The 13,310-nt window shown below is 46.2% G+C and overlaps 1 protein-coding gene across 1 annotated transcript; it reads left to right on the top strand.

Moving 5' to 3' along the window:
• The first annotated feature begins 1,786 nt into the window (after nt 1-1,786).
• LOC137208066 (kunitz-type protease inhibitor 3-like) lies at nt 1,787-12,303 on the top strand. Its single transcript, XM_067708514.1, has 3 exons — nt 1,787-7,729; nt 8,804-8,823; nt 8,878-12,303. Exons 1-3 carry the CDS (start codon nt 7,650-7,652, stop codon nt 8,988-8,990), a joined length of 213 nt encoding a protein of 70 aa, XP_067564615.1. The 5' UTR covers nt 1,787-7,649; the 3' UTR covers nt 8,991-12,303.
• Nucleotides 12,304-13,310: the final 1,007 nt, after the last annotated feature.

Here is a 13,310-nt window from a genome sequence, read left to right as displayed (position 1 = left end):
CAGACACAGTTCCTACTTTTATGGGACTCATACTCTAGGTTGAGAAAATACTAAGTTAAACAGTTACAGTATAATGTGATAAAGTTTAAAGTAGGGCCAAGATAAGGTTCTGTGAAAAGAAAAGGAGAACCATTCTGTCTGGGGTGAAGCTTCCATGGAGATTTTTATTTAATATGAAACTTGAGGCATGAGTGGGAGTTTGTTGAAAAGTGGGAGAAAAACATTCCAGGCAGAGATAAGAGCTTGAGTTAGAGGACAGAGGGAGAGGGTGCCTGGGGCCTTGGAGAAAGACCAAGTTTAGTGAGGCAGGTTTCTAAGCGTGAAAGGGAATGAGGAGTCATGAGGCCCGAGTTGAAAGCAGGAGGAAAAACATCAGTGAAAACATTCAGTGGAAACAGGAAGTGTGAGAATCTACTCAGCAGAAGTGAACTAAGCCACCCCAGGAAACAATCCTTTGGGACTAAGGCATCCCAAGCCTTGGGTTTGTAATGCAGCTCCACCACTGACCAGTTGGCTAGCGCTGAGCATATTACTTTAACTCTATGATTCTCAGTTCCCTTGTCTGTAAACTGGGTATTATGTTTGCTGTGAGGACCCCATGAGATGAAGCACCACTTGGCTAAAAATGTTAGTTCTCACTGACAAAGTTGGAAGCCCTTGACTACTCCCACCAGAGCCCAAGTTTCCTGGAAGATTGTGATCAGATCTGCTTGAGCTATTCTGTCCTCCATGCCCGGTCGCCACAGGAAGCTCAACACTGCACTTGCTGGGCATAAGATGAGTATTTTTTTCAGGCCCTCATTGGCACTGCCATCTCCTACCTCACCTGGTCTTCCCAGCCAACACCAGGGTCTCCAGAGCAGGAATGGTGAGTTGAGGGGAACCATTCTGCAGAGGACAGGCTGCAGGATTGGGGAGAGCAAACACTGCGACATGTGGATCTAACAGATCTCACAGTGAATGCTGCACAGGCCCTGGATTAGGTCACAATGCTGATGCATTGATTGCTGGCCAGTGTGTGACCTGGGCAGTTAATTATTATAAGGTGCAGAGGAAGTTAGTATGGTCGGCTCATCAGGGCCTGAGCAAGGGTGAAAGTGGTCCTCATGCACTTCAACACCTCTACTGGCCTCTGCTAGCTACTCTTTTTTGAACTCCTTTGTACAGGGTTTCTAAGCTGAAATACCACGGTTCTAACTTGGAAACTCTGGTGACTTCAGAAGGACTGTTAGAAGACCCTAAGCTCCTAATTTCTCCCCACTCTGAAACAAATTCTACCAAGATATGAAGAGTAGCTTCCTTTTGGTGGCAGAGTTACAGAAGAGTCCATTTTGCTCACCTTTCTTGTAACATTGATAAAATAATAAAGATAATCCCCCTTTTTTTAAAGAGGAAAAATCTGGAACCCAGAAAGAGTGAGTTGCTGGCAACTTCTACCTTTTGCAGAATCTTTGCAATGACCAAGTTCTTCCATTCCACGTGACCTCATGTAATCCTCACAAAACCCGAGGTATGGATGTCCTCTTCATCTTTCCCGTGAGGAAGCTGATGGTCTCAGAGATGTAGAGTGAGCTGACCAAGGCCACACAGTGTGAAGGGCTCAGCTTGACTCCTTGCCTGGGGCGCTGTCAACCGGGAGGCTGGCAGACACTTTTCCCTGGCAAAAGCTCAGATCTGAGTGTCCTGTGCTCGCCCTTGGGCCATGACCCTGCCTCCTCATGCTGTTCTGTGTTGCAGAACTCACCCTGGGCCACACCCTGCCCCAGGGAGTGAGGACATAGCCCCCGGAGGGGAACTGTGCAGGAGGGGGCCATCAATGACAAAAGACCTTGTGGGAATATTTGAGTCCCTAGAGAGGCTGGAGGAAGAAAACTGGGGAAAACTTGTCTGGGAAAGTCCAGGTCCAACCCTGATACTTACAACATGCTGTGGGAAACATGAGCTGAAATTCTCCATGAGACATGAGAAATTGCCGCAGCTCCAGGCTGACGCTTTCGCTGGGAGCTGTAACCCTGTAAGGTTTGCATCCGAGTAGTTGACATCATGAAGCAAGGCCTGCATTTTGCACTGTTTGTTCTAATACTAATCTTTTCTGTTTATGAAACGTCTCTTACATACCAGGCAGTATGCTGTGCACATTACATAAATCATCTTGTGTGATCTTCACAAAAACTCTATGGCTCAGATTTTATTGTTTTGCCTTTTTCACAGATGAGGAAACCATGACCCAGGGAAGTTATGAGACACGCCCAAGTTTATTTAGTTCATAATTGGCCAGACTGGGATTTAACTTGCGTTTCTCTGACCCAAGCCTTTGTTAAACCATTATACTGTATCATTGTACCACTACCCTGCCAAGGATCTTTGCCCCTCAGAGAGGACACTCCCTTCCATCACTTTTCATACCCCAGAGAGACCATCAATTTTCCATGAACTCAATGCCTGTTCACTTCTGGGCTTTATTCTTTCTGGAAATGGAGTCTGGTAGAGGAAGAAAGGAACTCATAGAGTTGTGTCTGGGGTGGCAGAGAGGTCTTAGAGGTCCTTGGCTTAGGGTGGGAGATAGAATTGGATGTGTATCTATTGACCTAATGCCGGTAGAATATAGCAATTTTGTAGCAGTATAGCTCCATTTCCTGCTCCCATCTTTTGTGCTTTTGCAATATATCTTACATTTATGTATGTTTTAAACCTAACAATACAGTGTTATAACTATCACCTTAAACAATCTTATCCTTTTTAAAAAAATTAAGAGAAGAGCACATACACACTTTTTTTTTTTTTAAATTTACTTTTATTTGTGTTGGGTCTTCGTTACTGCGCGCGGGCTTCTCATTGCAGTGGCTTCTCTTGTTGTGGAGCACAGGCTCTAGGTGCGCAGGCTTCAGTAGTTGCGGCACGTGGGCTCAGTAGTTGTGGCTCACGGGCTCTAGAGCACAGGCTCTGTAGTTGTGGTGCACGGGCTTAGTTGCTCCATGGCATGTGGGATCTTCCCGGACCAGGGCTCGAACCCGTGTCCCCTGCATTGGCAGGTGGATTCTCAACCACTGAGCCACCAGGGAAGCCCCCCGCACTTTTATATTTACCTGCATATTTATCAATTCTGATATTCCTGAGTTCTAGAGATATTTTCTCCATTTCTCTGAAGACCCTATTTATATTCAAGCTCTTTGGCCAAAAATACTAAAAATTATCCTCTGCTAAAAATTCCACTTGTCTTTCTGAAGACATAAATTGACTCTGCTCTTAAAAGTGATCAAGCTTGTTTTCCCCCTCTGGTCATTTATTTTGAACATAAGGTGAAAATAGAAATAAACTCTCCTGGTATATGTGTGTTTTTGGTAAACGTGTTTGTTATATGTACAAGCGAGTCTTCTCTCTAAGTCCCCGTTTCTGTTTTGTTTATTATGTTGGGATGATAACAATATCTATCCCAAGGACTTTTTGTAAGAATGTAATGAGTCAAGGCAGAAAATTCCCTGACATGTAGCTGGTACTCAAGTGATGTTAGTTTCCTTCCACCTTCTAGAAAAGATAAACATAATATGGAGGTTATAATCTGAATGGGGAGACTTTACTTTTTCAAAATTCCACCCTTATTTACTTCCCCTGTCCCTACACTACCCAAAATCATCAGGTCTCAGTCAAAAGTAATTTAATTAATTATTTACACACGCACATACACACACACATACACACAGTTGGCATAGAGTTCGTAAGACTCCTTTTTTATATTAGAGACAGATACTACCAAATATTTATTCAAAATAAATCAATAAATCAATGAAATGATAGGAAGTTAATATAAGCATTTACTATGTCATCAGAAGTAATCAATTAATTTTTAAATTTTTTTTAAATTGAAGATTAGTAAGACTCCTTTGATAAGTATAAGTACTAGATAACTAGCAAGAGCTTCCTGCTAGCTTCTCTAATGTGTTTTTAATAAATCTTACACTAGCCCTCCATCTTCTGGAATTACGGTAAGCATGATGCCCAAATCACCCGAGGAAGGGCCAAGTTACTGAGTCACAGCCAGAGATCTCCCAGGGCAACCTGGTACAGAGTGCCTGCTTGGGAAAGGCCAGTGCCTCGCACAAGGCTTGTTCAGCCAAGTAAGTGCAGGCACACCTCATTAAGCACCGCTCTCACTTTGTGGAGTTCGTATCATGCTGCAATGTTGGAAATATTTTTATAATTAAAAAGTGTTTATATTCATAACTCTTTTTTGTGTGAGGGGCAGAAAAACAACATGGGTTTATTTTAAGGCAAGTACAACAATTAAGACCACATAAGACAAACACAGGTCAAGTTAAATTTTTAGTGGGTTTTTTTTTTCTTTTAGGAATGCTGGGGGAGGAATCTACTATACAACACCATCACACTTTGTAAATAAAAAGTATCAGATACTTGACTTCTTTATCCACCACCAACAACAAAAAATAAATTATTTTCTTGTTTTGTAAAAGACCTACAACTGGGAAAAGAATTATATCTCATAATTGTACAGGGGGGAAACCCCACATGGGTTTCTTGAATTTTCACTTTGGCAGTTAGAAATGGTCGGGCAAGATGAGAAATGATCCAGTGAACTCAACTTTAAATATTGTATTAATGGCTCTGAAAAACAACAAAAAAATAGCCTGATTACAAATCCACACATTTGTACAGCACGGTTAGAGAAATTTAAAATTACACACAGCACATACATAATCTATAGAGACCCCCAGAGGTCTACGGGGGTCTCTACAGAGAGTCATTACTGGGTCGCTACGGGATTTGGTCCATACGTTATAATTTTTGAAACCCCGAGTGGAGCAGTGAGCACAGCCATCCTGGAAGGGGAGCGGGATTTTAAAATCATTATTCATTTCGTTGGGCCGCGTCCCTGTACTGGGGCCTCTTGGGATCTCAGAAACGGGGCGGCGAATTAAAGTCACCTGCAGCTTCGCGGAGGGCTGAGGCTGGCGCGCGCGCTCTCTCTGCTCCCGGGTCTGCGGAAAAAGCGGTGGGCTAGTTTGGGTTCTTTTTGCGTCTCTGCAGCTTGTTTGAGAGGGGCGCGTCTGCTAAGCGAAGCCGGAGAGGGCCAGGGCAGAGGAGGGCCGGGGCAGCTGACTATTTCGTGCAGTCATAGGAATATGGAGCTGCGTGGCGGTAGAGAGAAGGCGTAGGTAGATCTGCAGGGCAGCGGACAGCTCGCGTTGCTGCTCACCTGGGGTTTGCCGAGCGTCGAGTTTTCAATCCCCAGCCGGTGGGAGTTGAACATCTCCCTGACGTTAGGGAAAGTCTGCTGCTGGGCTGCGAACGTGTGGCCGGAGAGCTGGTTCAGGTCCCCGCTGTGGTTCAGATACCAGGACGCCGCCTGGGCCGCGGCGCCGGCTGGGGCTGGGGAGCCGGCGGGGGCGGCGGCGCCTGCGGGTGGTGGTGGCCGTGATGCTGGTGGTGATGGCCTGCGGCGGCGAGCGCGCCCTCCTGGCCGGCGGCGAGGTTGAGGGCGCTCAGGGGCGATGTGGGTCCGCTCGGGTGGTCCGAGAGGGCCTCGTCCAGTGCGGGTGGTGGGGGACGCCCATGTGCGCCGGCCGTTCGGCCCCGGTGTACAGGCTCCTGGCGCGCACGCTGCACTGGTAGCCCCCGGCGCCCGCAGCCTCCAGGCCCTGCGCGCACTGCCGGCCGTAGGCAGCGGGCGGCGCGGCGCGGCGCGGCGCGGCGCGGCGGCGTAGGGCAGAGCCAGCGGCGGCACCACCAGGCCCGCGCTCCCGGCCTATATTCATAACTCTTATGCAGGGTTTCCTAACCTTGGCACTATTGACATTTGAGGGCAGATGATTCTTTCTGGTGAGGATGTCCTGTGCATTGCAGAATGTTTAACAACATCCCTGGCCTCTACCAGTAGGTGTCCCCCCACTCCTAAGTTGTGTCACTCAAAAATGTCTCTAGACACTGTCCCTAGGGGGCCAAAATTGCTCCCACCCAGATGAAAACTGCTTTTCTGTTTTTTTGGGTTTTTTTTTTTGGCCGGGCCGTGCTGCTTGTGTTCCTGACCAGGGATCAAACCCGGGCCCGTGGCAGTGAACGCACAGAGTCCTAACCACTGGACCACCAGGGAATTCCCGAAAACTGCTTTTCTGAATTCCGTATTAAAAGGCCAGTTCTCACTCTAGAAGAGGGAGCACTGTAGCAAAGCTCTCAGCCAAGGGCACCCATAGGCCATCCTGCCTTTCTTCTGCCTGAAAGGCAAATGTCAGTCTGTGCTTCCTGGGAGCCTCCTTCTGCTCTTATTCTGGTTTCTGATGAACTGATTTGACCTCCTAAGAGAGCTGAGGAAAGAATACCAGGAATAATGCTGGCAGACCCACCAAAGTGCAAAAGGAGATGTACCCACAGGGATCTGGAAATGCAGGCTTCGGAGGAGCCTTCAAGGAAATAAAGTGAAAATCTGCAGGTGATGAGAGGGTTGACCAACCATTGTGTGAACTATAGTTGGGAGAAGCAGTGGCCTGGGAATGACGATCGTGGCTGCAGGGAATTTAAAAAGAAGGAAGAGCTACCACTAATGTGCAAAGATGGGTAACACATTTGTGTAGAGACCAAATGTGGTGCTGGTCCAGTTAACACTCCTGTTTCCAAAAAGGCATCATGCCACACACACACACACACACACACCCCACACACACACCCCTGCAAGTGGCATATACCTGTTGCACATTTCCAATGTATGGAGCATTTGTTTATTCATTGAACACTTGCACCAGCTCTGGGAAATATGCTAACCCAGCATAATTAATCTAAATTTATAGATGAGAAAATTGAGGCTCAGAGAGGTTAAATGACTTGCCCACATCAGGAACACCTGGACTCAAAAGTACAACCTCAGACTTTGAATCTGAGGCTCACTAAATCCCACCAAAGCATACTGGCTTTGTCTTCCAAAAGATCAGCTCTCTGGAGGATCCGAGAAAGCAGGTCGGTGGGGAATGTGCTGGACCCTGGTGATTGGGGTGATTCTCTAGACAGAATGATTCTCTAAACCAAAAAAAGTTGGGTCCTCCTTCTACACAGTAATGTGTGTGTTGTTCCCACAATTCTTTGGGAGCCCCCAGATGCCGGGGAGGCAGCATCTAAGACTATGCCTGGCATGCTGTGGGAACTCGGTAAGTGTTTGTTGAATGAATGAGTGATACAAGTTTATTGGAGCTGAACAGACAAGGGTCCCAGTCCTGGTTCTGAAATTCATTATCCATGTGATAATGGTCAAGGTAGCTTAAACTCTCCTCACTTACAAAATGGGGGTTCTAAGCCTTGCAGGGATCCTGTGTGGATTCAAGTGAGGTAATGAATGAAGAGTATTTTAAATGGTGCTTGGAAAGGTAGAGGCACTCAACAAATGGTAGCTGCTGTTTTATTATTGTTTAACGGGCTCACACCATGAAGTGTAGTAAAGTGGCCTTTGATAAATTCAGATCAGATAAGGCCAAAGGAGAAAGACAGAGCTGTGCTTTGGATGGACACTCTGTTCCAAGGGTGGATCAGCCTCGTGAACAGCAGAAGTTAGGGATGAAAGAGCTGGATGTGGGATCAGGCTCCTCCTCCTTGGTCCCATTTCTCCCTAAAATGCCAACCCCAGGCTGGGCCACTTGCTGGGTGGCACCATGCAGCTCTGGGTCTCTCCCTCACTTCTCCTGCTCTTCACCTTCTGCCAAGAACTTCGATCAGAATTAAGACAAGGTTGGTATGGAACATGGGAGCTCCAAAAATAGCCTGGGAATAGGGCCAGGGGCCGAGCAGCCCAAAGAAAGTCTTGACCCAACACCTTCTAGCATGACATTAGGAAAGGCATTTCACTTCTCTGACCTTAGTTTCTTCATGTAAAGTTGGAAGTCCTAATATCTACTTTGAAGAGTAGTTGCAAGGATAAAGCTATTCACATAACAGGAACATAAAAGGAGAGTTCAAGAAACTTGTAATCCTGCCTCAGAGGATCTCATGGCATTTTTTCTCCCCATTAACAAATATTTACTGAGAACTCAGAGCCAGGCCTGTGTTAGGTATTTAGACTGCGGAAAAGAATATGATGAGATCCCTGTTCTCAGCCTTCTTGGTGAAGGAAGGGAAAGAGTGATTGAGAGCAGCTCCTGTTTATTGATGCTTTTCTATTTATCAGGCTTTTCATTGGTTACCTCTCACCCTTCAGTAAGCCTAAAATGTGCATATTACACGCCCATTTACAGTGAAGGAAACTGAGTGCCAAAGATATAGGTGATTTGTCCAGGCTCACACAGCTAGAAAATGATGGAGTCAAGTTTCAACCCTGCTCTCAGATTGAAGTCACTTCTCCTCTCACTATTGGATATCTACTCCAGAATGACAGTGAGACAGGGGATGGAAGCCTGAGAGACCTTACTCATCAAATCCTAGACAATCAGATCTGAAATTGTGCTCAGAGATGGTGGAGTTCAGCTCCCTAATTTTACATATGAAAAGATGGGAATTTGGAGAAGTTAAGTTGATACAACATCACACAGTAGTATGTGGCAGGGCTAGGATTTGTATCCACTTGAATTGGAGTCTCAAGTCTCGGGTTTTCACCACATCAGGTTACTCCCAGGAGTGAAAATCTCAACTTCTGTGCAGATGGAGAAGGCCCTGGCTGGGTGGGCCAGGTGGGCTGGATGGGAAGAAATACACAGCTCAGCTAATATTATGGACAGCCTCGCATTTGTGGTCAGGGCCATCCCAGCCCCCTAGCATATGGGACTAACAAGCGGAAGGTGATGGGGCCTCTCAAACCGCTTTGTCTCTTTAGGCAAAGCTGTCTCCGCAAATGTATGCAAACTTCGTTTGGAGAATTGCCTTGTCGAGGCTCGATCCTGTGCTGAGTTTACAACTGGAGAACTTATGAATGTGAGCTTTTTTATTATGGAGGTTGTAATGGCAATGGCAACAACTTTTTGAGGAAAGCAGCATGTGAGAAAACCTGCAAGAACACCTGATTTTCTAGTAAGAACACAGCCCTCCCTGGAGTCAGAGTTGCTCTAGGGCAATAGAAGTTATTTTTGTGAACAAGAGATGCATTCCTCCACTTCAAATTTATTCTCCCTGCCTTGTTCTTTAAATCACCCATCTCTGTGCCTGAAACTCTACAAATATCACCAACATGTTTAAAATCTCAAGACTTTATTTTTAAAATACGTACATACATACAAATATACTGGGGGAATTAAGAGTTAAGAGTCATTCACACTTAGTATGAATTACTGCTTAGTGAATTGGAGGATAAAGGTTTTGGAGGAGGGAGGGTGAATTTGAAAACTTGGGGCATGGTATTGGAAGGGCCCACATTGAACAAGGAAGTAGACCTTTGCGGGTAAAAATTCAATTAAATTTTATCCATAGGGATAAGATTCAATTATCATCTCAAAATAACATTCCTCTGCATATGCCTTAATTTTCTTTCTCCCTCCCTCTCTCTCTATGTGTGTGTGTGTGTGTGTGTGTGTGTAAATTGTATAGTATTTTCTATCAGGATTTTTATGTAGCATTTTATTATAAACATTTAAACATTTTCCCAGATCAGTGAATATTCTTCAGTGTCATTGTTAATGGCTATATAATATTCTAAACTATTTACAAAGCACTGTAATTTACTTAGCCAACCATCTGTTGTTGAATGTGTGCTTCCAATTTTTCATCATTGTAAAATAACACAAGGTTAAACGTAAGCATGGTTTTTAAACACCTTTGAAAAACAACATCCTGAGTGCCATCAGAAAGGTGGCTGAATAAGATGTCCCTCTGCCTGATCATTTGGCATCCATCCATGGGCAAAAATGCCTTTGCGGCAGCTTTGAGATCCAGCTAGGAGACTGTGAAATCCAGTGCAGTCCAAGACCCAGGAGAACCATTCGAGAAGGCAGGCCCGCACCCAGGTGGTTGACTCACCTATCATGGGCCCAACTATAGACCCAGAAGCAGCTCCATGCCCCTGAGGACTTGGCTACAGCCCCATTTAGCTTGGTCCTCTCCGCAGCACCATGTGCCCGGGGACGCATATGCGTGACCATACGTCATGCTCCCCCAGGCATCAGGTTAACAGGCATAGAGAAGTCAGTGAGTGCTGAAATGGCTTGTGAACAGCCTCCAGCCCCTCTCAGCTGCTGCCTAGGAGCCCCTGGACGTAAGCCCACCAAACTAGCTCAGACTGTAGATTCTGAAAGTGCCCTGAAACGGGGTCTAGCTCATCCCAACCACAGGCCCCAGACAGTCCCGCTGGCACAGGGACCCAGCAGAAGGCACTCCCATCTGTGCCCCCGGAGATCCTGAAAGGCCTTAGACTGAGTTCCTGCCCCTTCCAGCCACAGATTTTGAGCAGTCTTGCCGGCACAGGGACCTGGCGGGAGACACATCTGTACCTTGGGAGATACAGAAAGGGCCCTAGACTTCACTCCAGCCCTTCCAGCCACCGTCAGGGAGCAGCGCAGCCCAGCTAGGGACCTGGCAGGAGACACACTCATCCGTGCCTGTGGAACCAGGGCTACAAACCTCAATCTTGGCTGTTGAAACTGAAATAGCCCTGGGGCTTCGTTCCAGTCCCTCTCGGCCACTGTCCAGGGCCAGTCTCGCCCACCCAGGGACTCATCCTGTGACCAGGCAGCGGTCCTCCCAGGGACCTGGTGGGAGCCATACCTATCTCGCACCTGGTAATAGGCTCACTGACTGAGGACCTGACCTTGGACCCTGAAGCAGACCCTTGTCCCAGCACCTCCCTACTGAACAAGGTAGTAGAGGCAGTCCCACCCACCCAGGGACCAGATGGAATCCATGCCCACCTGAGCCCCTGATAACAAGCATGTCAATCACAGACCCCATGGCAGACCCAGCAACAGCCTCAAAACCGGTTCCAATCCAGCACAACTGTGATTCTGGTGGTAGTCCTAGTAGGCTGGGGAAGTTGTAGAAAGTTCTTACATGCCAAAACAAGTCTTTCAAGACTGGAAGAGGAGTTTGCTCCTTCAAACGCACAGACACCAACACAGGGCCACACGAATCACAGAGAATCAGAGAAACATGGCACGACCGAAAGAACTAATGAAGCTCCAGTAACCGGCTCCAAGGAAATGGAGATCTACAATCTGCCTGCCAAAGATTTCAAAACAGTCATCTTAAAGAAACTCATAGAAACACAAGAGGATATAGGTAGAAAAGTAACCAAAATCAGGGTCTTTTACAAGGATGCAATCTAGGTGTTGTCAACCGGCTGAAGCTGCATTGTCATCTGAGGTTCAACTGGGGAAGGATCCACTTCCAAGCTCACTCACGTGGTTGTTGGCAGGATTTAGTTCCTCGAAGGCTATTGGCCAGGGGCCACCTTCAGTTCCTTGACAAGTGGGCCTCTCCAGGGGGCAGCTCACCACATGACAATGGGCTTCATCAGAGCAAGCAGTGGGAAGAACCAGGACGAGTGCTGGCAAGATAGAAGTCACAGTCTTAATCTTGGAAGTGACGCCCCATCACTTTTCGTTACATCACTGCTCATTAGAGACAAGTCACTAGGTCCAGTCCACACTCAAGGAAGGGACTACACAAGGACATGAACCCTAGGAAGTGGGGATCACTGGGCCACCTTAGCAATCTGACTGCCCCAGGGAGGAGCTTGGCCAGAGTCACACAGCAGTGACTGCTTAAAGGCTCGGTTCTTGGGTCTCCTTCCTCTCCCTCCTTCTTCCCTGATATTTGTTCACAGGTGAAAGCTGAAAGCTCATAGTGCCTGGTCCCTATGAGTACAAATACCCAAGAGGTCTTACATCACCAAATCTGGATTCTGAGAAATGTTGTGTTATAAAAGTTGCTTAGGCGAAAAGATAAACAGAAACTACCAGAAAGAAGAAACTACCGGAAGGCCATTCGGTGCCAGATAAGCTACAGAAGCACAGGAAATACCACTGTTGACATAGTGTTGAGAGCTCATTAAATTTCTTAATCCATATATGCTGGAGGAATATCTTCCAAATGAGCAAGCTCCTCAAGCCTTTAAAAAACTTTCTGGGAATAATGGAAGTGAACAACTTAGGAGCACACATTAATACAGATTTATAACCTGCTTTTACCAGTTAACAATATTGGGTGAAGATTTTCCTATATCGTTAAATATTCTGCAACATAATTCTAAAAGGGGTAGAGCTTTCTGGGTATCGCTGGATCATAATTTATTTAAACAAGTCTTCTCTGATTAAATGTTGAGATTATTTATGCTTTCTCAATATAATAAATAATGTTGCAAGTACATCAGCGTGAGCATTTCTGACTGTTTAGTGAGGATAGATGATAAGAAGGGGAACCTCTAGGTCAAAGAGGACATGCATTTGAATTGCCACTTATGGAACACTTATGATACGCCAGGAACCAAGTTACGTGCTTTACGTACATGATCTCATTTAATATTTCCAACAGCCTAAAGAGGAAGATTCTATTAATATCTGTATCTTACAAATGAGGAAGTTGAAAGTGAGGAAGATAAATTACTGGCCCCAAATAGCAAACCGGCAAGGAGTGAAGCTGGTGTTTGAATCAAAGTGTAACTCTAGGACCCATATTCTTAATCAGTTTGCAGTCATTAAAGTTCAGCTCTACTGAGCAGCCCAGTCTTAGCTTACCTCTCCATCCTGTAAACCCCCTGACATCTCCATATGGACTACACAGAGATATTCTGGGCCTGCCTGCTTCTACCTTTTCATGGTCATATTTTGTGGGCCCTTGAAAGTTGGGATCTTGCCTTACACATTTCTACCTCGAGCCAAGAAGAGTGATGTGTACAAAGTAAATACTCCACAAGTACCTGTTGATTATTTTTGTAGAAATTACACCATGGAGGAAAGGATGGACCCAGGATTTATTGGGTTGGCGAAAAAGTTCGTTCGGGTTATGATGTCTGATTACAGAAAACCCGAACGAACTTTTTGGCCAACCAATATTTTTCAGGTTTTTTTGTTTTCTGTTTTAAATTTTATTTATTTATCTATCTATCTATCTATCTATCTATTTATTCTTGGCTGCGCTGGGTCTTCATTGCTGTGCGCGGGCTTTCTCTAGTTGTGGTGAGTGGGGGCTACTCTTCGTTGCAGAGCATGGGTTCTAGGCGAGTGGGCTTCAGTAGTTGTGGCACTCGGGCTCAGTAGTTGTGCCTCGCGGGCTCTAGAGCGCAGGCTCAGTAATTGTGGCGCACAGGTTTAGTTGCTTCGAGGCATGTGGGATCTTCCCGAACCAGGGCTCGAACCTGTGTCCCCTGCACTGGCAGGTAGATTCTTAACCACTGC

This window comes from Pseudorca crassidens, chromosome 15 (genome assembly GCF_039906515.1).
Source record: "Pseudorca crassidens isolate mPseCra1 chromosome 15, mPseCra1.hap1, whole genome shotgun sequence".
Lineage (NCBI taxonomy): Eukaryota > Metazoa > Chordata > Mammalia > Artiodactyla > Delphinidae > Pseudorca > Pseudorca crassidens.
Note: the sequence above shows the minus strand (reverse complement) of the source record. Positions and strands in the feature narration are given on the sequence as shown.